Here is a 26781-nt window from a genome sequence, read left to right on the forward strand (position 1 = left end):
TGACTGCGCCTCTTCAAGCAGGACTGAGTCCATTGTCACGAGCGTTTCTCTGGTGCTGGCCACCTCAAGTATTAGGATCTGAGATCTGTCGCGACCCCTATTACCCATACAACCTTCTCCCTTACAACAACGAACATGAATCTGCCACGCAACTCAGTCACAATGTTGTTCCTCTACTTCATTCTTCTTCCATGGATCGCTGGGGCTGTTCCAAGCCTACAGGCCCTGGCCCAACCACGACAAGCAACCTCCTCCTACTGGTTCGCCCAAATCCAGCGACAGGGCACTGTTGCGTTTGGTTCAGATCCGAACTACAAGATCTTCCGCAGTGTCAAAGACTACGGTGCTGTTGGTGAGTACGCTGGATTCCTACGGGCATAGAGAGTACTAACTTCAAAAGGTGACGGTGCGACTGATGATACTGTGGCTATCAACAACGCCATTTCCGACGGAGAACGATGCGGACAGGGCTGCGACAGCTCGACGACCACCCCAGCAATCATCTACTTCCCGCCTGGCAAGTACGCCGTATCGGCTCCCATTGTTCAATACTACTATACACAATTTGTCGGTGATGCTATCAACATCCCGACCATCATGGCACTTCCCAATTTTGAGGGCCTTGCAATTCTGGATACCGATCCATACATTCCCGGTAGCAACGGTGCCCAGTGGTATACGAACCAGAACAACTTCTTTCGCCAGATCAGGAACTTTGTGATTGACCTCACACATATGCCAGAAGACAGAGGTGCAGGTATACACTGGCAGGTTGCGCAGGCGACCAGCTTGCAGAACATTGTTTTCAACATGTGCGCCAAAAGCCCCAGCAACAAACAGCAGGGAGTATTCATGGACAACGGCTCCGGAGGCTTTATGAGCGACCTCATCTTCAACGGCGGCAACTATGGTGCCTTCTTGGGCAACCAACAATTCACCAGCAGAAATTTGACCTTCAATGGGTGCAACACTGCCGTTTTCATGAACTGGAATTGGCTCTGGACCTTCAAATCTCTCTCAATCAATGACTGTGATGTTGGTCTTGACATGTCAAATCTGGCCGATGCAACCAACCAGACTGTTGGCTCTGTTGTCGTCCTTGACAGCGTCATGAGAAATACGGGGATCGGGATCAAGACCTCCTACAATCAAACCAGTGAGCCAACGACAGGTGGGACTCTAGCCCTGCAAAATGTCGATTTCACCACCACCGAGGTTGCAATTGTCGGTGCAAACGGCGTGGACCAGATTCTGGCCGGTTCAAGCATTGTCGAATCATGGGGACAAGGAGATGCATACCGCCCAGGCAGCAACGTTAAACGAGTCAAACGGGCGCCGCAGGCATATTTAACCTCCACATCAGACTCCTGCGCGACCACCACAACGACCACCACTGTGACCATTTCCCCAGTGCCGGCGACAGTTAACGTTTCGGTCTCCACAACCACCGTGACTGTCTCTGCGCTGCCGTCGTCAAGCGTCAATACAGGTCCACAAGTAGGTAATTATACATGGGCACCTTCGAGCTCGAAAGTCTGCACTGCAACGCCGTTGCCGCTTCAATCGGCCCGAGTGCAACAACAGCTCACAGCACCTAAACTGCCTTCATCTCTCATGGACGGCAACGCCGTATTCGAACGATCAAAGCCACAGTACGAAAATGTGCCCGTCTCGTCATTCGTCAGTGTCAGATCCGCTGGAGCCAAAGGTGACGGCGTGACTGATGACACTGCTGCCATTCAGCGTATCTTCGATGCTGCCTCTCCAGACCAGATCGTATATTTCGATCACGGTGCTTATATCGTCACCAACACGGTGAAAGTTCCGAGCAACATCCGTATCACGGGGGAAATCTGGCCTCTGATCATGGCAAAGGGCGACGCATTCACTGATCTCAGCAGTCCGAAGCCCGTGTTCCAGATCGGCACACCAGGCGATACAGGTTCTGTCGAAATTACAGACCTCATATTTGAGACCATGGGCGCACTCCCGGGTGCGATCATGATGGAATGGAACGTGGCTGAGATATCTCAAGGGTCCTGTGGAATGTGGGACGTCCACTTCCGCATTGGAGGTACCGCAGGCACACTATTGCAGCAAGACACTTGCCAGGCCAATGTGACTGGGTCTTTTCAGTTTAAGCCAGAATGTGCGGGTTCATTTTTGATGATGCACATTACGCAGCAGGCCTCGGCATACCTCGAAAATTGTTGGTTCTGGGTGGCTGACCATGAACTTGACCTCAGCGGCCACAACCAGACCGACATCTTCAACGGTCGTGGTCTTTTGGTTGAAAGTCAAGGCCCTGTTTGGCTATGGGGGACTTCCTCAGAGCACAGCCAGCTCTACAACTACCAGTTCTCCAACGCGAAAGACATCTTCATGGGCGCCATTCAGACCGAAACTGCATACATGCAAGCCGCTCCCGATGCCTTGAATGGGGGATTTCGGCCGAATTCGACCTTCTCAGATCCTGATTTCGCAGACTGTACAACGGAGTCATGCAAGAAAACCTGGGGTTTGCGCATCGTCGAGTCTGATAACGTGTACATGTACGGGGCGGGCCTATACAGTTTCTTCGACAATTATATCCAGACCTGCCTGGATACGGAGTCTTGTCAAGAAAACATGGTTGACATTCAATGTTCAACAAACGTGAGCCTCTTTGGCTTGACGACCAAAGCGTCGGTCAATATGGTCAACGTCGACGGCACTCCCGAGGCAATAGGTCAGGATCACCTCAACGGATTCGGACAGACACTTCTGCTGTTCCAAACCTAAGGTTGGGTCCACGTCCGCACAACGTGCAGCTGGCGGAGCGAAGTTGGTGCCCTTGGGACAGATCACAATTAAGGATCTCTTGGACCATATGCGTGGCATCAAAGCAGGAACCAGGGCTATCAGGATTAGGCTGTCATTTGGTCTATGACAAACATACATTTCAGGGTGGTTTCAACTCAACACTTGTTGATTGGAATCCCATGTCCACAGAGATACCCAGCAGATTACAAGGTTCCAGGCGTCCCGTTGCTAGTGTTACACATGATTCATATTGAGGGTAGAAAGAATACCGAGATGAATCAAAGTCTTTGTTCCAGTCTTCCAAGAATGTCTCGAGTGCCTAAAATAAACTGTGGTTAGAGACCACCTCGCCGCTTTACCAGTAGCATGTGCTATTCCCCGGATCAATGATAACCCGTGCCAAGCAGGCCGCTCTGGGGTAATCCGAGCTAATCCAGATTCGACTAGACCAGCTAGCCGCGAGGGGCCAATTAGATGTGTCGGAAATAGAAAAAGCGGGAGGGATTTGAAACCCGCAGTTCACTTCAGTTCAGTTGGATCTCACTTTGGAGATTGATCTGCCTGCGCCTGATTCAAGCCTCATTCCTCAAAAGTTCCTCACGCCGTATCATAGTCACCTCTCGTCTCATATTGCTTGAACTTATCCCACTCACTCAGGAGTTGCTTTGCCGTGCCTTGAAAGTCCTACTTTCGACTTTCTCTTTGAGAACGCTTCTTTCCACCTCTTCCAACGAAAGAACCTCTCAATGCCACTCCATCTCGACGTCAGATCCAACGATGACCCTCAGACATCCTGAGCGTCTGGGCCCCGACGGCGAGTACGACAGCGATCCTTCTACACCCAGGTTCATTCTAGAACATGGTGCTCAAGATAACATCGGCGACAACTCCTCTACCGCACCTGGACGTGCTGCTTCGAAGCAAGCATGTGAGAAACCTCAAGCTGTCCATCCTTTCACCACCGACTTTGGCCCCAAGACATTGACCGAATACTTGCGAACGGAATGTGAGAAACTCGAAAAATGTTCGCCACCTGGCAAGGGAAAAGAAAAGGAGGACAACCGCACAACCTCAGATCAGTCTCACCATGCCGACCTCACCTCTGGCGTATACCCTATCTCAATCCCAGGTATGATGCCTGCGGTGCGTGGTGGTGTTGGCTCTTCTGTGAATGGTCAACTTTTGGCAGCGTCACTGGCCGGCGCGGTATCTGCCGGGCCAAATACGAACGGATATCTGAACAACAACACGGTTACGAGACAGTCCTTGAGGGATGAGAGGGGAACACACCCGACTGCTCGTCTGTCGGAAACAACAAACGTCCAACGTAATCCTCATTCCAACGGCTCCAACAGTCTGGCGTCAACGGCTTCTCGGACGGGTACGCGACGGTCACGACGTCTAGCGCGTCAGGAACTCAATCCTCCAGATGGTGGTCATGGTAAAACCTCTCCGGGAGAGGCTCCATTGCCGCCGCTGCAGTCTGCAACTGCACAGCCATCGCGAGTCCAGGCTCAGGCTGCCACTCTACTTCCTGATACTGATGTTAAAGATGGCGCTTCAGGAGCACAAAATGCCAATCACGGCGAACAACCAGCGAACTCTGCCTCAGATTCCGCCATTCCTAGTATGTCCCGCAGAACGAATTTCGAAGAACATACCAAGACCAAGCGGCAAGTGGTTAGGTCTATGACTACCAGAGCACCTCAGACTGTGGACGATATTGTTGCGCAACCACGCAAGAAGATGCGGCAGAACAAGTCATCCCAACAATCAGGAGTTCCGTCGGCCTTGAACATTGAGAATCCCGTTGCCTTAGGGTTTGTAGCAGAGCGCTCTTCCCGGCAAAGCCACTTGCCTACGACTGCACAAGCTGCCCCTGGAGGGGTTTCGGACATGGCAACCGCCGGCAACCAAATGCCAGTGGCCGAAACTCCCGACAAGATACACAGCATCGTGTCTGAACGTCCGGTTGAATCCCGCACCGAGGAAGATTCCCCGCCTGGGTTCGACTTTTCTGCAGTCGTGCCCGAGCGTATTCCTGAGGAGGAGAAGCAGAAGTTCTTGAGAGCAGCACAACGCGGCTCGCACTCTGAGACGAATACAGACTCGGAGAGTGAGATCGATCCGTCGGCCGCGGATGCACGACGTCGCCGACCAACGAAGGGCAAGAAACCCAGCAAAACCGTGTGCATCTCTCACAGTTCTTACCCACGCGGTTGGAGTGCTTCAAAGCCCAGCTGTCTGCAGCGTCATAACTATGGGAATAACAAGACAACCAATCCAATGACAACATCCGCATCAGCGTCACAGACAGCTATCACCAACACCCTGGAAGACTTTAACACAGATCTATGGGTGGTTGTTGCTAGACATCTCTCTACAGAAGATCTAAAGCGTCTTCGGCTCGTCAGTCAGACTCTCGCACAGACTCTGGACCCGATCCTGTTTCGCAATGTGGTCGTCAATTTCGGGAAAGGCTTCTTCGATGTGACTGGCAGCGACTATGCTCATGGAATCAGCCCGTCTCCGTCCACCTCGATGTTTGAGAAGTACGGTTCCAATATCAATCAATTCGGTGTTGCATTTGAGTATGATTTGAATGGCCTCAGTCAGGCAAAAACAAAGGTGATCGAAAAGGAGCAGACTGCTTGGTTTGGAACGTTCACTTGGCCGACTGAACAGTATCCGCGATTCCCAGCATTGCAGGCGGTGGAAGATCTAGTCGATCATAATCGACCCTTGTTGAAAGAGACGCTCAAGCACATTACAAAAGCTTCTGAACTTGGGCTGTGCATCGATAGTGGACATGGATGGCTTGAGGGACCTGATATCTCCGACCTTGCTTTGTTCAATTCACGCATGGGTAATGGCAGCAAGGTGTTTGGCAAAACCTTCACCTCGGAAGATGTCTGGACCACATTTGCTCGTGACGAATATTTCCAATGGGCTCAGCAAAATACGATCAACGAGACAATGAAACATATGCTTGAACATCGAAGCCCGGGACAGGCCTCTGCGGTCAAGGAGGTACGCTTTTTGGACAGCATTGAAATCCGTGACGTGGAAAGCTTCAAGTCACAAGAAGAACAACTCGATCTCGAACCAGAGGCTCATGTTGGCGGCGCGTCCGGGACCAATGCTCAAGACTTCCCCATTTTTCCGCCCGCTCTTGTGGGTGGCTGGATGCCGGGGAACGCCGCAACTACCCATCGTTCACGTCGCAGTGGCTTTCGTCGCCAGAGTCCTCCAAAGAGACAGCCACAATGGCCGTTGATCTTCAATGGTCACAACCTCGCAGCCGAGAATGGAGGTCATTGTAGTTTTGTACAAGCGAAAACCGCCCATCCCGCAAGTGCTCCTCTTCTCCCTGGTCATCTCACAGAAGCCCAAGCTCAATGGTTGATGGAAACAGTATGGGCACAACGAGCGTTTCTGTCAGCCTACACCACTGCCATCATCACCAACAAGCAGAATTTCAAGTCCATCCATACCGTTCGAATCTCGAAACTATCATCCCGTCTTCTTCCGTCTTTGGAACAGAGCGAATTTTGGAGCTCGCTACCTGGTCTGAAACACCTTCAGGTTCTCATCAGTCCGGATTGGCGTCAAGAACATTGTATCGGAGATCGCTTTCACTTCGACAACATGCCCATTTCTCCTGCGAAAGCGGCGGAGATGTTCACCCGATTCCTCCGCACCTATGTGGCGAAGATGGAGAACCTTCACAGCTTGGCCGTTGGTTATGTTGGTGGAGGAGAACATGCAGTCGGGATGTTTGCTCGCAATCAGCATGTTCTGCCAGCTCCTATTGTTGACGACCCGGGTGCTTGGCTCCATGACGATTCCGATAGGAGAGACGTACTTTTGACCAAGTTCGACCATATCCGCGACCTGAAGTTCGAGAATTGTTGGTTCAGTCCTTCGATGCTGCAAGAATTCATGGACAAGAGCAGAGATACCAGTCTTCATTCCTTGGTGCTTGATTCCGTCAGCATGATCGCTTCTCATGATCCCACTATCGTACACGCTCTGACAACTCCTGGGGACAGTCTACGCTGCCACTACGATCCTTGGAACTGGCATAGGGAGACCTTACCGGTCAGTGCAGCTTGGTGTCAGGTTTTGGACTCCATAACCCCTGGTCCCACGCTTGCCGAACGTAAGCTGCAGACAGGATTCCACCGTCGAGACTCTTCCCCTGGGCCAGCGAGAAAATCGTTTCGCGGACACGTCCAGAAGATCGTGCTCAACAGTTGCGGTTACGTCAAGATCTCCTTGCCAAAGCACCTGCCTCGTGCGTACAAGCAGAACGCGGCTGTTGTTCACTTGTACTCGCCCCTGGATGGTGGTCTCCGAGCCCGAAAGGAGCGGTTCAATGTCCAGTTGGGCCCCCCGTCGCCTGACGATAATCGACCGGCACCGGCACCAGTGGTGCCTGGCTTGCGTTTGCGTAACCACCGTGGTGCGAACAATGACGGTGACGCTCCAAACCAAATCATGATGAGTACACTTTCTCCGACTTTCGAGGAGTATCCTTGGCTAGGGACCTTGACGCAGTGCATCCATCCGATCGAGAAACGCGTCCTGGAAGAAGCTTGGGACATGACCTTCGGATGGCCTGACAATCTGGAGCGTTGGGCTTCTGTTGAGGATGGCTTCTACGAGGGCGGGACGGGTCGGTTCAGCGGTGTTCTCGAGAAGGATTCCTTCAAAGCAGGGTGGAGAAGTTGATCCCCAACATACCGACTGATATTGCTCCTCGGCTGTTGATTACCCGAGTCTTGGTCACCCTGGTTACCTGGTCACTGGATTCTAGGAATTTTGACTGCGTGACAAGTGGATCCGAGACCGATAACCAACTGGAACAGAAATACCGTGCTCAAGGGTATGATGAGCCACCGAAGAGCAAAACAGAGTCAGAAGTCCTGGCGTGGACTCAGAAGCTATGTGCGGGTGTGAGAGCTTCCACTTTTCTTTTTTGCCTCTTGTTTCCAATTGTATGAGAACGCGAAATGTCTGTCAGCGACCACTGGGCGTGGTTGCATCAGAGTCAGGTCAACAGTCCAACAACTCGGTTGAGTCGGTGGAGGTGACTCGCAAGATTGACCAATTGACCAGAATGATTGATTACACGACGAAAATGATTTCACAAAAAAAGGGGCGGACATGTCATGCATTGCAATTGCGTTGCATCGCATTGCAAGCTTTCTCTTTTCTTTTGCCTTTCCTTTGAGCAAGCAAGCCAGCAGATACGAGACCAGGAGATTGATACCCCATCCTGACCCGCCACGAGTGGTGTCTAGGAGCAATGAAAAGTTCATAGAAATTGTGTTGCGATCGATAGATTTTCCTTTCCTTGCAACTCTAGTAATAATTGAGCCGGATTCGTACTAGTCGGCTCTTCCAGGCTGGTGGTGGTATGGTGCTGGCTTTGGAGGGGCTCACATAAAAAATGAAATAAGGGATAGAAATTGAATGTCATGTATGGATTTTCTCATACAAGGCTGGCTGCGTAAGGGATGAAAGACTTGGCTGCTGCTGCTGCTTGCTATTGGGTGTGGGGCTTGTTTTGTGTACAGAGTAAGATACAGAGTGAGATCTATCATCTATCACATCTTGTACTTCACCGCGTTCTCCTGCGGCGCCCAGGAAGACGCTTCACTCCCGTGATAGGTGGATCATCATCTGGACTTGGACTCCATGCTCTCATATCTGTTGACACTGCTACTCCTGACACTGGTGCTGGTGCTGGTGCTGGTGCTCCTGGCTTCTTTGCTTGCTCCCGTTCAAGATTCCGATTCCCAGACCTACAAGGCTGATCTTGTCGATGTGTAATACCCTGAGACTGATCTTTGCTCTGATGCTGTTGCTGCTGCTGTTGACATGAAGTCTGAGACGTGAGTGTCCCCTGTTTGAGTGTGGCTGTGGTCGAAGTACCGTGATCACCTGCAGGGCTTGTTTCTGCTTTGTACGACGACTGCGGCGACGGCTGTGCTGGCATCGCCCTCGCTCCGTAAAGACTTGACTCAACAGTCGGGGGTTGTTGACGAAGTCGAAGTCGAAGTCGGATCGGGACTGGGGGTGGGAGTGGGAGTGGGAGGGTCTCGTCCTTGTGCTTGTCTGATGAGTGGTTTCCAGTTGGTGCTTGTGCTTGTTGCCGTATCTGTGTCTGTGTCTGTGTCTGCTGTTGTTTTTGCTGTTGTGTAGTTCCTTGTACGTCTCTGTGTGTTTCTGATTCTGGTTCTGGTTTTCTTTCTAGTTCTCGTTCTCTTTCTCGTTCCAACTCTATTTCCGTCGTCTGCATTGCAACCTCTGATTCATCCCAAGACGGAGCCAATCTGGTCTGACTCTCAGACTCCAATGCAGAAATCTGACGTGCAGAGGTCTCCGCATCAAGTAGAACTTTCTTATTACTGTCTCTATCACTGTCTCGATGATTCCGATCTCTCCGATGGATGTCATTATCATGTGGTCTCATGTTCCCAGCTGTCGAAATGGAGAACGCCAGAGCGGGATGTGATACTAGCCCTGCTCAGCTCAAAGACCTTGTTAGTTTAGGGTTGGCCTAGTTCCTGGAACTAAGTGGTTCGCTCGGTCTTCCTGTTGCTGAGATACTAGACGAGCAGATTGGTGGACTGGAAATAGACTTGTTGTTATTGGAGTGGTGGTGACTGAGCAGACAGATGCTGGTATGAACTTGTAGTGGTTAGACTCTTATAAGCCCTTTACGGATACAATCAATGGACTGATTGACTGAATGGTTGACTGACTGATTGACGAATTGACGAATTGACGAATTGACCAGTTAACGAATTGACTGATTGTACTGCTTGACTAATTGATTTGGCTGTTGGCTGCTTGTACTTACTGATTTGACTGTTAGTTCACTCCTGCGTTTAGTGTTTGACATTTCTGGGGCTTGATGTTTTTACTATCTGTTCTGCTTGGTTTGAAGCATGCCCTTCATTCGTATTTACCTAGATATAGATATAGATATAGCAGAGACAAACCAGTATTGCAGAGAAGTCAGTTTGTCTACCCCCAGTGACTGCTATGCTACCTTATAGTTGTCTGGCTTGACACGGTCAGTATCTTTGGGGGCTTGCTGACATTCGTAGATGATGGTGATGGTGATGGTCTTTATAATTAGCATACCACCGGTGCTGATGGTGGTAAATATGGCCAATGAAGACCGATGTGCAGATTGAAAATCCAAAAACATGTTGGGATTCTTATTATGGAGATTCAGATTGAGATGGCACCCTGTAGATATCTGTGTGTCTGTGCCTGACCTGCCATGTCTGTCTTGTGCATCGGTGATATCTGGACTGTGACGGGGAAGTGGAAGTGGAAGTGGAGATGATTTTGTACGTGTGGTCGTGGTCGGGACAAGGCTGTAGCCCCTGAACCCCACACTACAGTAATAGGCTCAAGCGAAAGCATCTGCTCTAATATCTGAGGAAGTTACCGTACCACTCACTTCCACATGACGAAATGCATACTCGTAGACAAGGATAGGGAGTACGAGTAGATGCACAAGTAGATCCTGCGTTGTTGTCGTCAAGTTGATTTATAGATTGCAAAGATTCTTTCCGTCTGGGAGAAATATTGGTGTTACCTACCCTAATTCAGCAGGTGATTATATGGGTCTATGCATCTCTCTGGATGAGATGAACACCGATGCTGATCTACCCAAATACGAGTCATTCATACTGGTTATTCATACTGGTCATTCGTGTGGGAGCGTGCCAGCGTGGGATGGGGGTTTGGATTGTAGAAGGCAAGGAGGTTCGCCTCTAAGCATAGTCGTAATTTGGAAAAAATGGCATGTATTGGTCACTTTATGGCCATTCCTCCATATGTTGAATTGGTGCATCATTAATTCATTCAACATCATCGGGCTTAACCTCTCCACTTGAATTCACTCATCAGACTTAGCGCTAAGGCTCTTCCATTCATCGCCTTCTTCAGAGCTTTGGACCGGACCTTGACCGGACTTCTGGCTTTTCCCCCTACTGGCACAAGTCCTACACGTCCCAGTTGTCACACACTCCGGACCCAGGTGCACCCAGACCTCTTCCTGCCCCATCTTGTGCAGTTTTTCCCAATAACGTTTCCTACTTCTGGGTATGATTCGCTTGATTCCTTCATGATGAATCTTGAGCCGGATCGCCATCCACTTGTCATCCGGCTGATGTTCGTTAGGCAGGTCATGGAGCACAGGCAGATCCAGGAGCTTCTTTCCCTCGGCAAGCGTACGCAAGAACGGCTGGTCAGGCTTCAAGATGTGCGAGGGCATCACACGAGACAAAAAATCCAACGACAGGTCGAGGTTCAAGTCGATCGCTCGGACTGGATCTGCGGTCATCTTCAGCACCAGACTCGCGATGTGTGGGTACAGAATGCAAAAGTCCGACTGCGAGATATGCACTGTGCCCCGGACGGTGAGCAGCCAGGCAGGCTGACCTGCGTCGAGGGCCTCTTGGGTTATATTGCGAGCCACGTTGAAGTTGTCGGCCCAGTACATGAAAGCCTCCGAGTTGATGCCGAGCAGCGGCACCTGGATGTGGTGGTTGGGGTTTGGACGAACCGGCATGCCCCAGATATCATAGACGATCCCTTGTGTGACATAGTGAAACCGATCCTCGGTCTTCTGTCGAAGCAATTCTACGGTTGTGGTTGCGCCAAACGAATGGCCAACCATGGTCACACAATCGCAGTGGAAGCGGTCTGTCCAGTAGGACCAGTCGATGCCGTCGAGGCCCGCCTTGGATGCGCCGATTGCTCCTTTCAGCCGAAGATTGTTCGCCGCGACATCGGCACCTTTTCCGGCACAGATGTCCTGCATAATCAGATACGCTTCATGGATCTCGGCCAGCCGAAGATCGATCTGTGCACTCCGCAACTCCTTGTCCACCCGATGGCCAGGGGTCGTGTCGTATTTATCGTGCTTGGGAAACACGAAGTCCACCATGTCATACGGCCGGTCCAGGTTCTCCGGCCGATGCTCGATGTTGCCCTTTCTTTCTCGTTCCTGCCGGCTCCCAGGCCCGTGGTCCGGGTGATTTATGATTGACCGCGGTCCACTCCCGTCTCTATGCTCCAACGCCACCACCACGAATCCGTGGCTTGCAAATTCCCCGCAGACGGAGGAATAGGCCGTCCGGGTGCCTCCCAGACCATGAGAGAAGAATATCAGAGGAAACTTTGGCTTCTCAGGCCCATCTGGCGGCGGAGCCCCCTTCATCCGCGTCGTTTTGTGATGGTGCGTAGAAGTCCGACCATGCTGCGGCCAGTGATCTGCTATCCGGGCGTTCTTGTACGCAGGCAGCTTTGTAAACCAAGTCGTGCAGAAGAACCATAGCATGGTGAGTCGCTCCGGAAGGGTGGCAAACCTCGCATATCCACGACTGGTGAGGTCTCTGGGTCTGCTGAGCCATGTTGGTCGGAACTTTTGTTTTGCCGCAGACGTCTGCACCTCGACCCCCGCGTTGATGTGAGCCGGGTAGTAGATGGTCATCAGCACGGTTTCGAGAGCCAGCACGTGGATCTTCTGGCGCGTAATGTCGGAAAAGGTCCGCGGCTCTCTCGCCGGGACTTCGAGGTCGATGGTGCCAACCTCGTAGGGCCCAGTGTACTTTGGTAGTTTCCCATAGAACGGGACCTTGTCTCTGATGCTCCTCGGTGGCCGTGCTTTCGGCTTCTTGCTCTTGGGGGCATTTGAGAGTCGAGTCTTTTCGTGCTTCGGGTGGCCGAGAACAAAGTCAGGGAATATTGAGGAAGAGGGCATGATGGCCGCTGGAAGAGGAAGAAGGGAAGGCCGTGGTCGATTCCACCGACCTGCTTCTCGTCGAACCCGCGAAAGCGCCCTGTCGAACCCGAATGGCTCCGATGAGGTGCGGCCAACTTTTTGTCATGCTGAAAGCTGGCACGAGAAGAGATCTATGGGGGTGTAGAGAGATGAACAGTTGTTTCAAATCGCTGAGGTACATTTCCAGATGATGCTGTTTATACATGGCAATGCGCGTAAGAGTGACATCACGTCCTGATAAACTCAGGTACTTGATTTCGTCAGACTGTAATTACAACCAATACGGCCTTGGCGCATTGTTAAACTGATTAGTAATGTTAACGTTACACAGTAAATGTGAGCAGCTGCCGGCCAGCAAACACCAGATAAACTTGGACAAGGCAGATGGTATGATTGTATATACATAGGTAGGCATCGAAGGATCCGCTAGATCTAAGAGCGATGCTCATCTCAAATCCCTTCCCGCAGTTCTGGCGGCGTTTGTAGATAAAGCTCAAGTTTATGGCTCCATCTGTTTCAATCACGTCGCAGGGTGTTGTGGCTGTCGTCGAACAACCTCCGACAACATACTCTTATCATCCAGCAAACGATCCAATTCAGCAACCGACGCACCCAGCTCGCGCCGAGTCGCTTCAACCGACTTGGACGTCTGAGGCAACTCCTCCAGAGTTCTCAGCAAGATCTGCTTGAGGGACTTGTACGTCTCAAACGTGATTCTCCCTTGCTTGTATTCTCGACCGACCGCCTTGTTCATCAGTTGAACAGCGGCAACCATGTGATGTGGGTAAGGATCGACGGCGACAAACGACGCCGAGAGCACCGCAGGGGTCTCCTCGCCGGACATCGGACCTTCGGGGCCGCGGATGGTGTACGTACTCTCGAGCCCGATCCTGATGACATCGAGAAGATCACGCTCAGCATCCAGTTGAGCTTCTCTGAGCTGTGATAATAGATCGGTCCGCTCGGCGGCCTCGACTCCATCAACCAACAGTAGGACGCCTAGATGCTGATGAAGCATCAGCTCATACCAATTCAGTCTCTCCGCTTCACCCAGAAGCGGAAGACGGCGTTCACACAGATTGACGAGGGGTCGGAAAGTGACTTTGAATATCTCCATGGCTTTGAGACACGACGTCCAGGCCTCGGCGACTTTATCGTCCTCGTAGCCTTCCCGGAGTGCTTCTTTCAGAACGGCAATCATCTTCAACATATACACATTCCCCGCGCTAGCGGCGGCGATGACCTGTGTCACCATGTCGTCGGTCATTGGGACTGTTCCTTGCCGCCATTCTTGGGTTCTTGTGTGGAATGAGCCTGTGCCCATTTTGAGGACCCGCCATGACGACTCGGCGTGGACGCCGTGCAAGCCCGAGGTCAGAGATGAGCGGAAGTTGAGCGTCAACGAGGCTGACGTGTCGATGATCAAGGCGGCCCAGTACGCCCTGCTCTCGGAGCTGAGGAAGCTGCGGGTGAAAGTCGAGGTTGGGGCCGGGCTCGAGAACACGTCTGATCCCAGGGACACTTTTGTTCCGTTGAATTGATAGTTTCGCTGCCGTTCACGTAGTCGTTGCACCTGCTGGAGGGCAGTCTGGACGCAGATCTGGCCCGTCAAGCCGTCCATTTCTTCTTCTTCCGAGATGCCGACGGGGATTGGAGTCAGTCCGAAGAGAAACAAGGTCAATACAGACCGATACGATACTCGATTGATCACCTTCAGCATGTCCCTGCGAGTCGCCCGCCAGAGCTCCCTGACGATATCTTCGTGGGACGACAGCGCTTCTTTCGCGTGTGGAACCAGATGCAGCCACCGAGCGGCGAAACTTCGGATGGCATGACGGAGGGATTGGTCGATCTGCCGGTCTCTTTCCTGCCTGCTGGATGACAATGACCATGCCGTGTCCAGCTTCCGTACTTCCCGGTCTTCGGCGAGGTAGGCATCCAGTTCAGTGAACAGTCGTGTCGGATGTAGGACGATATCAGAATCCATGTCGCCACTGATCATGTCAGCACCGGCAGCACTGGCTTTGGGAAGTAACAGAGTCATACACAAGTGGGCAGCAGTGCCGGCCTAGCCAGAAGCCGAAGATGGTCTCAAAACAGCTTTCGAAAATTCTTTCGAGCCAATCCCCGAAGATTGTCATGGTATCTTCTCGAGGAGGGTTTACCAGAGTGGACACGGGTATGGAGGAGGGTGACTCTGATGTTTGTTCCCTGTAGTATAATTAGTATGAAGGCGAAACACCCCAGGAGAGCGCAAGGCACGGACCGATAGTACCCCAGGGGGACCTGGGGTCGCTGGATGCTGGGCTCAGCGTAATTCGCGGCCCTGGTTTGTCCGTTGGACGGACTCTCGGGAGAAGACGACGAGACCAGTGAATGACCGGATGTGGAAGGCACCGCTCGGCTGTTCCGACGAGGTCTTGTGGTCGGTCTCTTGACCGTCTTGATCCACTGGTGCAATCAGGCTATGTTAGCGTTTGAAAGAAGCTCAGGACACGTAGCATCGAGGACACCGCCGGTCAGGACATACCTCGAACGTGCATTTCTGTCTCCGGCGAGTACACCTGGAGCAGGAACCCGACGCGCCAGGCTTCCCGGGCTCAAGGCCGATCCGCACAGCATCACAGGCAAGTCGAGAGCTCCGACACCCATCGCAACTTGAGAATTGTGTTCGGCGAGGCCCAGTATTGTCCGGCGGCACGGACACATTCATCTTGAGTCGTGGTGGACAGATAACCACCGATCTCAGTTATATGGCGACCAGAACAGCGATCTTGATCGTAGAAGTCGGTCAGCCTTGCGCGACCTTGTCTTGGCCCGTCGAAATGCTAGCTGCAACGGCCCTCCACACCTGGAGCCCTGCGGCTCGCCGGAAGAGATTTGGTGTGCGTCAGTTATCGCCAGGTCGATGTTGGGATGAAGTTCGGTGCTGTTTGGTCATTCATAGGAAAAGCGCGCGGGTCTGCGCAGCATCGCTGCTCTCGGTGGCCCCGGGAGCAGCTCAGGGCGTGGCGAGGGAGCTCATCGTGGATATTCCAGCACACCGCCCAAACACCGCCGCATCGGCAACAATATTCCCTCTCCAGAGTCGTAGAACGCCGAGATGATATTCCAGAGAAAACTACACAGCAAAGACTGACAGCCACAGTGAGGGTTGCTGTGAACTCTGACGAGTGCTTCGCCAGTTCCATGCCTGATACGTATCAGCTCTGCGATTCGCCCTCCATGACTAATCAGAGCCTTGGGCGTTCTGATTGGCTCAAGCAACGTCAAGCATATCACGGTATTACTGACCATATCAACAGAAGGAAGTTGGGCATGGTGTGGTACGAATAGAGGAAATGAACTCCTGGGACACATGCTGATATATTTACATCTATATATCTGCTTGGCTCGACTCCTTGTCAGAGGATATCGGCCTTAGGTGGACTTCCCAATGCCATCGTGCCCGCAAGACCGCCAGTCCTCCGCTCTGAGTCTCCACGGTTCGTCCGCGTCCGCGATCATTGCAGTCACCAGACGCGGCGGCCACAGGAAGCCAACTGTTAGGCGTGGGGTTGATATAGTCATCAGCACCATCCGGTAGAACAGTCGTATCACGGATCTGTGTTATCGCGTCATTGTCCAAATCTCCAAATGTCCACCACATGCCAAAACGTCCACTAGGATCCTTGGTTGCTACTGCAGCCTCCGCATTATGGGTGACCCACTTGTCGTACGCAGCGCAACGTGAGAGATGGTAGTCGTAGTCACTGCGGTCAAACTCCATGCCTCTGTCGGTGGCGAGGAATGCTTCCTCTTGGGGCCAAAGAGGCCGACAGAATTCGAGGAGATGATGGAAGAAGATGCCTTTGAAGGTCTGCCCATTTTGACTGCAATAGCCGCCATGGTCACAAACCTCCTCCATGATTCCGCCGCGCCCCATGCCTCTCCACGAAGCATCCGAGTTGGGCCAACCCGTCGCTCGTATGACATCCTGGACCAGGTTGTGGCCGTCATCGAGGTAGCTTCTGGCCCCAGTCGCTAGCCAAAGGCCACGGCTCGCAGATAACACAACGCCTTGGTTGTAAGTAAATACCATCGGATTGAGTTCGTCACAGTTCCCAGTGCCGGGGTTGATAGTCCCGTTAGGATATCGCCGCCAGCCGGTGATGTGGAACCCATCCTGATACAATCCCGACTTTGAGTCGGCCATATGACTCTCCAACAACCATTTGTAACTTTTGACCGCATTTTCCAAAAATATTGGATCATGGGGTTTCACCGACCCTCTCGAATTTTGGGTCATATATGGCGAGGTATTGTTGTCACCCGGAAAATACAGATACATCCCAATGCTGGCGGCAGCAAACAATTCGTTGGTGATTGCATTTTTATAAGGGGTCAGATAAGGATTCCAATTCATGCCTCCGCCGCAAAGGGATTCGTCCCAACCCACCGACGCCAAATCATAGAAGATGCGTGCGCGGTGGGCGGCCATGGGGATGATTTGCAGCCCGTGCCATCCGTCTCCCGACCCAGGTTGTCTTCCAGACTCGAGGAAATCCCAATGCTTCAACGAGTACATCTCGGCAAATTTCAGATTCTCGAGCCAGCCGAGAACAACCCAAAGCATGTCGTCATACGCTTGATTCCGTAAAGAGAAGGCATTTTCGCCGAAATAGAAGGCAGAGGTATGGGCGAAATATCGATCGATGATGTTTTGCCATGACAGCATATCGTGGCAGGTGGATGCGGAGGAGGCGTCGAGGGAAGAAACAATGCTGGCCAGAGTAGCAGAAACATGGGTGCCGATGACGGCTGACGTCCAGTCGATGGCGTTTGGCCAGGTACCAGTGAATATGTCAAAATATGCATCTTGCATGACTTCTAACGCGCTCAGCATGTCCCCAAGGACAGGTGCCAGACTCGATCTCCATGTCCCAGTTGAATTTCCATCTCTTGCATCTGTTATCAGCCTCTGCTGGGCGGCTTGTCGAGCGACAGCGTTGCGTTCGGGTTCGTGACGGCGCTTCTCGATAGTTCCGGCTTTCGAGAGCCATACCCAACAGAGGATGAGTTCAAGGACGGTTAGGAGGCGCATGCTGAATCTGACGTCGTGATTCGCATGATCGCGTGAGAAACTCCTCTCAGTCAGCGGGGTGGGGGAGGGGGGAATGGACAAAAGGACCGCTCAAAGAATCAACGCTTCATTTTCTGTCATGAGATATAGATGGGCAAGGACACGCTGTATCCAGATTTGATCGCCAAATCGATTGCAACAAATTCCGCAGGGAGCGTTGGAGGGCAAGTTTGAAGGTGGTGGTTTGTGGGCGCTTGGAATGGCGAAGTAGTACTACTACTACTAGTACAGGCGCAGGGGTTTGGCTTGGGATGTTCCCTTAGACCGTCGCGTGTCGCCAGCGATGCAGGGGAATTGAGATAAAGGCGGCCGACGCATGTGACCGGCGCACCGCAGACGCCACCGGCTTATCGTGCTATGACGCTATCGATAAGACTGATAAGGCCGATAAGCCCATGTTGCCGAGGCTGGTCAATATCAGGCTGCGGTCTCACAGCCAAAAATACGCTCCCAGTTGATACGATACGAATTGATGTGTTGCACCGTCTCTGTTCCTATCCGTTCTAGTCTCACTTGAGTCAACCTTCGGATTTGCTCTCATAAGGCCATATCATTCATCCGAAAACGGAACACGACAACGTGGAGCTATTGTGAAAGAAGTATCTTCCGAGTTCGCTCAACTAACAACTCTCCTATTTACTCCTCTTGTGCGCCCCTGCTCGTCCTCGCTTGATAGACAACCGGAGTCAACATCTTCAGTACCGACTTCCCTCCCTCCCTGTATTCATTTTCCAGGGTTCCTCCGAATGCTTATTTAGCGAAGTTGTCCAGCGGCGCCTCATGCTTGATCTGCTCCCAGATCTCATCGATCGCCTTGACAGCCTTGTCACTGAGCGGGCCCTTCTCAATTCCCGTGAGCGACTGTTCGAGCTGCTCCACCGAGCTTGCCCCGACAATGATCGCGTCGCCATGCTCGGGCTTGAGCGGCGAATTGAACGTGACCCAGCGATAAGCCAGCTCGGCCCGCGAAGCACCTTCATCCTCGGCGATCTGCGCCCACTTATCTAGCGCATCGAGCAGGCTGGGCCGCGCATACATCTGACGATACATGCCGCCGAGGGCGTCTGGGCCGAAGCGGCCCGCCCCGTCACGCACCTGCTGGGCCGTCTTGGTCAAGAACCCTCCAGCCAGAGGACTGTATGCGTAGAAAGAAATCCCGAGCTTGCGGAGGGTCGGGAACAGTACCGTCTCCTGCTTGCGCGCCACGGGGTTGTAGTTGCCCTGGTACACGGTGGGCAGGACCCAGCCGTGGGCTTTGGCGGTGTCGTAGACCTTCTGTACGTCCTCGGCCGAGTAGTTGGACAACCCGAACCGCTTGAATGCGCCCGTCTTGTAGACTTCGTTGACACCCTCCAAGGTCTCCTCCAGCGGCGTCTGCGGGTCTGGACAGTGGATGTAGAAGATGTCGACTTGCTTGGTCCCAAGTTTCTTGAGGCTCTCTTTCGCCGAGGAGATGATGTTCTCTTTGGTCGCCCAGCCGGGTGTCCAGCCGCCTGTCCATTTCGTGTCGATGGTGAATTTCTCCGCGGCTTTCACTTCGCCGAGCCGCTCCTCCGACTTGCCGTAGAGTTGGGCTGTGTCGAGGTTCTTGATCTTGTGAGCCTCCAGCGTTGAGAAGACCTTGTTCAGATACTCCTCGGAGATGAAGGGCTCGTAGTTTCCAAATGAGGCCGTGCCGAAGACAACGGTGATGGGTTGTTGAGACGCCATGGCAGGTTAGATGATGGCAGAATAGTCGGACGGGATTGCTGAACCGTATATGGAGGTGTTCAAGCTGAGGATGAGATGATGGTCAAGGAAGGACACAGTAGTGCTTATGTACTTGGTCGGTCTTGGAATGATTACTGATGTCGTGATCTTGGGGGTAGTATTCGAGCCGTCGAGTTGTGGAGAATAAATATATCGGGGAATAAGTTGCGAGTGAATGGATTTATAGGAAGTCAATCTGTCTTCACGGCGTTAGGGCTGGATATTAATACCCGTCAAGAGATCTCATCAGAGCATATTATCTACGTAGTGTAGCCGTGCATATCTTCATATCCATCCCCCTCTCCGAGTGAAGAATACATTTGTCATCAGAATCAAGGGCCGTGTGGGGAGCCAGTTTGATGGCACGCCATTCATTCAATCACCGGACGAGCGACGGACAATTTGAACTGCAAGAAACAACCGGCCTACCATCGAATACCAACGTACTGTGGTATATCTTGGACTAAGCTTGAGCAAAAACATCATGGTAGGGCCCTTGGAACAATACCTGTTAGATAATCAATCATCAATGTCTATCTGTGTATCTTCTCACTTCGAGATTCGAGATGTTTCGATCGGTTCGTCCGCTGTTGATCCGGCCGCCCAGAATCCATGGGAATCTTCGATCGCAGCCTGATTGCTTGAGTCTTACGCCCTTGGCCATCAGGCTCATGATCTCGTTCGAAAATAAAGGATGACTGCAGTACTCAAGTACTATGGCGCCTATGTTGGCTCTAATCGCTCTGAGTTGAGGCTTCCTAATGCGAGTCGAGGCTGACAAAAAACACGCCGCTTTACGTCAAGTATCACACCGTATCGGACGTTCAGTATAGTTGGTGTGTAACTCCTTTGCATACAAGGTGTTGACGTTGAATAATACCGCACAGCTCTGTTGCGTTTTCCTGGTGCTCCCAGACAAGGGTAATTCTCAGTTTGCAACAAACCTCCTATAGAACTGGCCCTATCCTCGACACTAACTTGACCACAGTGCGTCGCGACGCGGCTGGATAAGGTCGTTCTGCTTGCAATGTGGTGAAGTCGGTGTCAGATCTCAGTGTTGGCAATCTGGAAACTGAACATTCAATAGTCCCTAAAGTGCTGTCAGGTAAACCTGGGCTGACAAAGTACCGTGCCCGATGCAGGCTATATGGCAAGGAAATTCGTAGACGAGGATAGTCGCCTGGTCGTTACAATCGTATAGGCGAGAAGTGACTGTAGTCACCCCATGCGCCTGATATCTGTGATTCCCTCCCCACGCTGTCGACGGGACGAAGAAGACAGGCGTTCTTCAATGAGATATCGGCACTGGCTGAGCCCTATCGACGTGGATAGAAGAGATAGAACTGGCATCGGTCGCCTCTGCCCCTTCTGGGTGCTGAGAGTGTGGACGTCGACACAGGACAGTGCGGTATCGGGCAGTGTCTGAGATCTGCGAGTTGGCAACATGCTGCTGCGGGCATGACAGAGATGGTCCAACTTCCTCTCTCAGCCATGTCCCTGACAGTGTCCTGATGCCTCTTGTGCTGTTGGAGAGGTGAGATTCTTTCTTGGTTTCACCTCCTGTCACCAGATCGTCCATGGCAGACACCGAGTCCGGCATCGACACACTCCTTCGATAGAAAGTGTCTCGTAAGAAGGCGTCAAAGCTCGGTAACGTGCAGGATTTTGTCATTGATGGGACCGGCCTAACCTCCAAACCCGGAGTGGCCTGGTAAATCAGTCCCGTGTGTGCTTCGACTTCGGTCGGCATAGCTGGTGGAGAGGAGGAGCGGCCATCCTCCGACGTTTGGTCTTCACACTCATCAATGTGGTGACCCTTGCGTCCAACCATCATGTGGTGGTAATGTAGACGGCATGCTAGTTCCGATTTATCCAGTCGAGTGGCAATCTGCTTGTAGGGAAGCTTCTGGTTTCGACTTCTGAAGAGATAGGATTCCTGTTCAGCTGTCAGTCATCTATGCTTGTGCATGGTCCAGTCAGCAAACCTCTTCGCCAGTCCAACAACGTATCAGTTTTCCTTGTCGAACTTTGTCCCGTCGAGAGGAATTTGGAGTCTTCTGAACTCGTCGGCATCGTGACGTTGACCGTGAGGGTGTTTCATAAGGAGGCAACGGCATGATTGGAGAGGCCATTGTCCATGCCATCTAGAATGACCAGACGGCACGAGATGGGGTAGAGCTTTGCCGGGAGCACTTCACATCTGACAAAGACTGGTGTGGTACATTCCAAGATCGCAAGATGTCTGCCGGTGTGGGCAGGCTTGGGAAGAATCATGGAGGTAGATAAGTCACTGGAAATACTGTGCCCTTCTCCCCTTTGCCGCAAGAAGAAGGATCTGAACGCAGACGCGGTAGCTGCTGGCCTTCGATCTGCCTTGTCGAAACGCGAAGGCAGATTTGATATTGGCTTGGAGGTCGTCGACCTGAATGAGACCTTTGCAATGGATGGAGGTACGGGCATGGACCATGGAATTGTAAATGAGTTGCGATTTTCCGAGCAGTGTGAGGGGATGAATAGCCGCTGATACCGCTGCAAGTGGCTTGCATTAGAGCTTTAAGTAGCCACATTCTCGTGCGGCATGCCGGTTAGTGACCTCTACAGAGGTAGGGTTAGAGGCTATGGTCTGGATTTTCATGCAGGCAAACAAACCTCTCAGCCGACTGTAACCATCTCTCGATAGCCACCTCACAACCTGCATGGATTCTTACCCGGTCTAGGCAGAGTTTGAGCCATGTGCGAACCAGGGCCGACGCTCACGATATCTCCATTCGAGGCATGATCTCCTTCTTGCCGACCCTCAATCTATCAGGATACCCGTGTAAGTAATTACCTCGATTGCAAGATGGCGTCGTGGTAGAGTTCAAGCCTTCGGCAACGGCTAAGGATCTTATTAGGACCTTTCTTGACATGCCTCTGTACAATTCTCCGAGGCGATGGGGGCGAGCGCTGGTTTCGTTTCCGTAAACTGGGCTGCGTGTCTGCCCTAGAGCCTGGGTGGACGAATTGAAAAAGGGGTGGAGGTGGCTCAACAAGCGCCGCAACGTGTCGGCGGCTATTTCTCGATCGTGAAGTCACACAAGCATTGCGCGAGTTGACGGAAGGTCAATGACAAACCCACGAGTCAGTTGCATTGTATCAGTCGGAGATTCAAAGAAAGCTTATGACCGACCATCAATCAAGGATGGCTGAAGGCAGGCAGGCGATCGCAGGGGAAGTCAGAGGACGCCTTAGGAACCCCAAGCGCTTTCCAAGTTAGCAAGGAACACCTTGTCCGTCGGTTGATTCAACATACTACCCTCTGTTCATGTACACAGTGGAGACTTACGTGCTAGTGGGTTGGAGATGTGCAGTCTGCAGCTTTTGGATCCCCAAGCATCAGTATTGAGACGATCATCGGTCCTTACCACTGACTGTTTGAAGGTCTTGCAATGTGGGTGACAGACCTGTAGCTGAATCTTCTCAACGCTTCTCTCTTGGAGACCAGCAGAGATGTAGAGGCGTTGCTGGGACTTGGTGAGAGTCAAGCGAATGGCACCGATTGAGGCATGATATTGCTCACATGTTTCGAAGCCTGAGGGAAAGCTTCGTTGCCGTCTGATCATGAACACATGCGGATGTTGTGCCGTGCTCGCTTAGCAGTCAAAAGGACGCCCCCTTAGCCCACCTGATTTCGGGCGCGAATTTGGGGGCGAGGATGGTGGCCCAGCACGAGGCGCCCTCACACGACAGGGGTTGGATCCAGTACGAATCAGAACCGCCTCTCCACCGTGATGAAAAATGATACTCGGTCAGCCTCTGGACAGCATGCTTAGTTCGACTGTATTCATGCAGAAGCCTATCCGAGAATCACCTTGGACCGACTCAATCCTCCGAGTCGAACCAGGACAGCACGATGATGCTCAGGCCCATGGCCAATTAGAAAGGTTGTTACAAAGACCACAAGTAGATTGCCGATGGGTAACCGATATCAGGCACGGCTCGAGCCTGATCATTTGTTTTTGGGTGAATGTCTACTCTCAATGGAGGTCATAGGCAGAGGGGAGTTGTGATGAATACTCTGTTGTCTTGCTGGTATATCCTGCTGCCGAAGAGTTAAGGTGGAGTTTCTTGAACTTAGAGTACTGTATCAGGCCTTGTCAGCTGCTGCCATTGCGTACAGCTCCATGGCAGGCAATCATAGATACACAGAGTATTATATATTAGATGCGGCCACGCAGACGCTCATGGAAATACCAACATAAAGTCAGTATCCTGGGTGTCGACACTCGGTGATTCAAGTCGACCTGAGGTGACGAGTAGATACTGGAGACGAGCTCACTCGCTGGCTTACAGCCATGTTCTGCATTGGAAAGTTGTCGGTGCACAAATTCTTGGGTTGATAGACAGGAAAGATATCGATTTCGTGTTCATGTTGCAGGTGTAGGGTAGAAGTTGTGGTGGTGGTGACAGAGTGAGTTCAGACAGACTTGCCACCTAGGGCCCTTATCTTATCAATACTGCCGCTAATGTGTACTAAGTCATCAGTCTACCAAATCCAGGCTGCGCCATCCGAGTCCAAAGTGAGACATCGAAACATGTGAGGCGCATCCCCTTGTCGCAGGCTGGCCACCTACAAGGTCGCGTTACTCTTCAACCCGCCCTCGCTCACGTCCTCGTGCCTTACGATCCATCCTTTGTGTCCAATAACGGCTGCCTGGCACGCTGGTATTCTTGACAGTACTACAGGGCGATATCTTCTCTGCACTGCTAATCGTAACTTGATCCCGCAACAACCAACACCTCCCGACAACTGCACTGGTTGTGTCAGGCCATGTCTCTTCTGCGACCATGTACATGAACGTCTTCCGCATCTTGGGCGATGTGTCCCATACTGCGTCCAAATGCATCCTGATCTATGCCATCCACTCCAACAAGAGTGCTGAAGGTGAGGCCCTAGATCGTGCTACCACAAGCTGAAGTTCAACACGCTGATGCGGTCCAGGTGTATCCCTCATCACCCAGATCCTCTACATCGCCGTCTTCTGCACGCGATACCTTGACCTGTTCTGGGTCCGGCCCTCCTTGTCATGGTGGAACTTCATTCTCAAGAACTTCTACATCTGGTCGTCGATCTATATCATCGTCTTGATGACCAGGGTGTATGCGCGGACCCGAGAAAGAGAAAAGGCCTGGAAGTGGGGAGCCTACGCAGCTGGAGCCTCCTTTGTTGCTGCTCCTGTCGTCTCACTCATCTTCAACGGCTGGCGGGCGACCACATTCGTCGAGGTGCTCTGGACCTTTTCCATCATCCTCGAGTCGGTCTGCGTGCTCCCTCAACTGCTGCTCCTGCGGCAGACCACGGTGCCCACGGTGATTGACTCGTTCTATCTGGTCACCCTTGGCTCGTATCGGGCATTCTACCTGCTCAACTGGATCTACCGCGCCTTCACCTCGTTGAAGCCCGATCCCATCTCCGTTCTTTTCGGCATCGTACAGACCGCCTTCTACGTTGATTTTGCCTGGGTGTATTGGACGAGACAGCGGGTCAAGCTCCGCGGAGGTACGGTCGTGGACACAGATGATTTGCGGAAAGGCTGGCTGGTAGACAGGGTCATCAACCAGCCTCTGGCGGCTGAGGAAGATCCAGAAGCCCAACCTGGGGACCCTGATGGTCCTGCCCAACCACCCAAGGTGAATCGCTGGGGACCGCGTGGGATTTCAATCTCGGCGGACGACACACTGCACGAGCACGACAGGACGAAGCAGACGGCCCCCAAAGCTTCCACCCCCAATCCTGAAGAAGGCACTGTCTTGGAAGATGACGACGTGTTCGCCTCAGATGTCGACGATGATGTCCCGGCGCTCGGTGGGCAGGCAAATCAGGTGCTGAACAGCCATGATCAATGGCGAGACAGTTCTCCTTCCAGCAAGTGATTCTGATGTACAACATGGCGAGGCAGTTAGTGGCAGTCAGACGAAGGCGCGTACGTAACAATTGGCGGATTTGTGACCTCTCGCCCTCTCCGGAGGTGTCATACTGGTTGTGTTTCTTCGCGTTCTCTTCATGTTGCCTGTGCAATGACCCATGCAACCTCCTTTACGATTGCTAGTGTGGATGGAGCAGAAAGGAGGTATGTACTACTATGGCATAGAATCGTAATGAAAGCAGCATCCAAGTTGCTTTTGTTCCCATTTGAACCTTGTAGATAACTTATGGGCGGGATGAAGCAGGTGATACCTGGAGAAGCGACACCACCATAAAGCAGCGCGCGCAGAAATTGTAACTACATACCCAAGGTAACCCTACAATCTACTTGGTAGGCACTACAACTGCCGACATCTCTCATTAGACATGCAAAGAGTCCAAACGAGCCATGAGATGTAAGATAGAAGATAAGATTGAGAGTCTAGATTGGGTTATTGAGAGAACGTCCGGCAACACAGGAGTTGAAGTCGGTCTATACAGGACACCTATTATTGGAATAATTAAACCACACCGTTTGATTGTTGTGAATGAACTCTTCAAAGTTTCTATTCTATTCTGGTTCGATCACCGTTCAGTGGAAACAAGTGAATTCAATTCGAGCAAGACCTGTTCGCTAAAGCCTTCAATGAAACTGACTTCTCCATCGCTCAGTCAATCGCTATTGGTATGGTCAACTGAAGCGCTTGACGCTGGAAGACTCGATATTGGGATTGGGGGGTATCTGTTCATAACCATTTGCATTTCTGCTTCCACTTCCAGTTCACATTGACCTAAAACTTCAGCAAGCCTGGCTTGTGGGGTGAGACTGTTGCTCCTGCTCTAGCTCCAGCTCTGCATCTTCTATTGCTCCTGTCCTGCTCGTGCTGCTCGTGCTGCTCCATATTCTCGCTCTCCCCTCCAACCCGCGAAGATGTGCTCGACCAGCCTGATCATTTTGTAGTCTTTCTCCGCTTCTTCTGTTCATTGTGTCCATCACCTTGACCGTCTTCGTCTTCAACGTCATCAGCAATGTTTTCCTCGCCTTGCAGCGTCCGCTTGGGTCTGCTCCGATGCGCCAAGGTGGATGAGAATGCGAATGGAACTGGAGGCGGGCTGGGAGAGCTGGCCGTGGTGTCTCGTCCAGCTCTCAAATCGCTCAGTATCTTCGCCTTGGCTGCTTTCCAACGCTTGGAGGTAATGCGCGGATCGTTCTTTGTCACCGTCTCGTCCGAGTTCTCTCCTTGACCTGACTCCTCTTCGTCTCCTTCGTCTCCTTCGTCTCCTTCGTCTCCTTCGTCTCCTTCGTCTCCTTCGTCTCCTTCGTCTCCTTCGTCTCCTTCGTCTCCTTCG

General features: G+C 52.2%; 8 protein-coding genes across 8 annotated transcripts; 3 read left to right on the forward strand and 5 right to left on the reverse strand.

Moving 5' to 3' along the window:
- Positions 1-135: 135 nt before the first annotated feature.
- A1O1_06970 (glucan 1,3-beta-glucosidase) lies at positions 136-2781 on the forward strand (the record flags this gene model as incomplete). The annotated part of the gene is made up of 2 exons (XM_007727845.1): positions 136-352; positions 401-2781. 2 exons carry the CDS (start codon positions 136-138, stop codon positions 2779-2781), a joined length of 2598 nt encoding a protein of 865 aa, XP_007726035.1.
- Positions 2782-3579: 798 nt separating this feature from the next.
- A1O1_06971 (uncharacterized protein) lies at positions 3580-7536 on the forward strand (the record flags this gene model as incomplete). The annotated part of the gene is made up of 1 exon (XM_007727846.1): positions 3580-7536. One exon carries the CDS (start codon positions 3580-3582, stop codon positions 7534-7536), a length of 3957 nt encoding a protein of 1318 aa, XP_007726036.1.
- Positions 7537-10726: 3190 nt separating this feature from the next.
- A1O1_06972 (uncharacterized protein) lies at positions 10727-12595 on the reverse strand (the record flags this gene model as incomplete). The annotated part of the gene is made up of 1 exon (XM_007727847.1): positions 10727-12595. One exon carries the CDS (start codon positions 12593-12595, stop codon positions 10727-10729), a length of 1869 nt encoding a protein of 622 aa, XP_007726037.1.
- A 541-nt stretch (positions 12596-13136) lies between these two features.
- On the reverse strand, positions 13137-14660 carry A1O1_06973 (uncharacterized protein; the record flags this gene model as incomplete). Its single annotated transcript, XM_007727848.1, has 1 exon — positions 13137-14660. One exon carries the CDS (start codon positions 14658-14660, stop codon positions 13137-13139), a length of 1524 nt encoding a protein of 507 aa, XP_007726038.1.
- Positions 14661-15992: 1332 nt separating this feature from the next.
- Positions 15993-17699, reverse strand: A1O1_06974 (uncharacterized protein; the record flags this gene model as incomplete). Its single annotated transcript, XM_007727849.1, has 1 exon — positions 15993-17699. The coding sequence occupies one exon, from the start codon at positions 17697-17699 to the stop codon at positions 15993-15995; it is 1707 nt and encodes a 568-aa protein (XP_007726039.1).
- A 789-nt stretch (positions 17700-18488) lies between these two features.
- Positions 18489-19448, reverse strand: A1O1_06975 (alcohol dehydrogenase; the record flags this gene model as incomplete). Its single annotated transcript, XM_007727850.1, has 1 exon — positions 18489-19448. The coding sequence occupies one exon, from the start codon at positions 19446-19448 to the stop codon at positions 18489-18491; it is 960 nt and encodes a 319-aa protein (XP_007726040.1).
- A 1528-nt stretch (positions 19449-20976) lies between these two features.
- On the reverse strand, positions 20977-21631 carry A1O1_06976 (uncharacterized protein; the record flags this gene model as incomplete). The annotated part of the gene is made up of 2 exons (XM_007727851.1): positions 20977-21423; positions 21473-21631. Coding segments are annotated over 2 exons (606 nt in total), but the record flags the coding sequence as incomplete, so codon positions are not given.
- A 2683-nt stretch (positions 21632-24314) lies between these two features.
- Positions 24315-25400, forward strand: A1O1_06977 (uncharacterized protein; the record flags this gene model as incomplete). Its single annotated transcript, XM_007727852.1, has 2 exons — positions 24315-24411; positions 24469-25400. 2 exons carry the CDS (start codon positions 24315-24317, stop codon positions 25398-25400), a joined length of 1029 nt encoding a protein of 342 aa, XP_007726042.1.
- Positions 25401-26781: the final 1381 nt, after the last annotated feature.

This window comes from Capronia coronata (assembly GCF_000585585.1).
Source record: "Capronia coronata CBS 617.96 chromosome Unknown acBCG-supercont1.6, whole genome shotgun sequence".
NCBI classification, from domain to species: Eukaryota; Fungi; Ascomycota; class Eurotiomycetes; order Chaetothyriales; family Herpotrichiellaceae; genus Capronia; species Capronia coronata.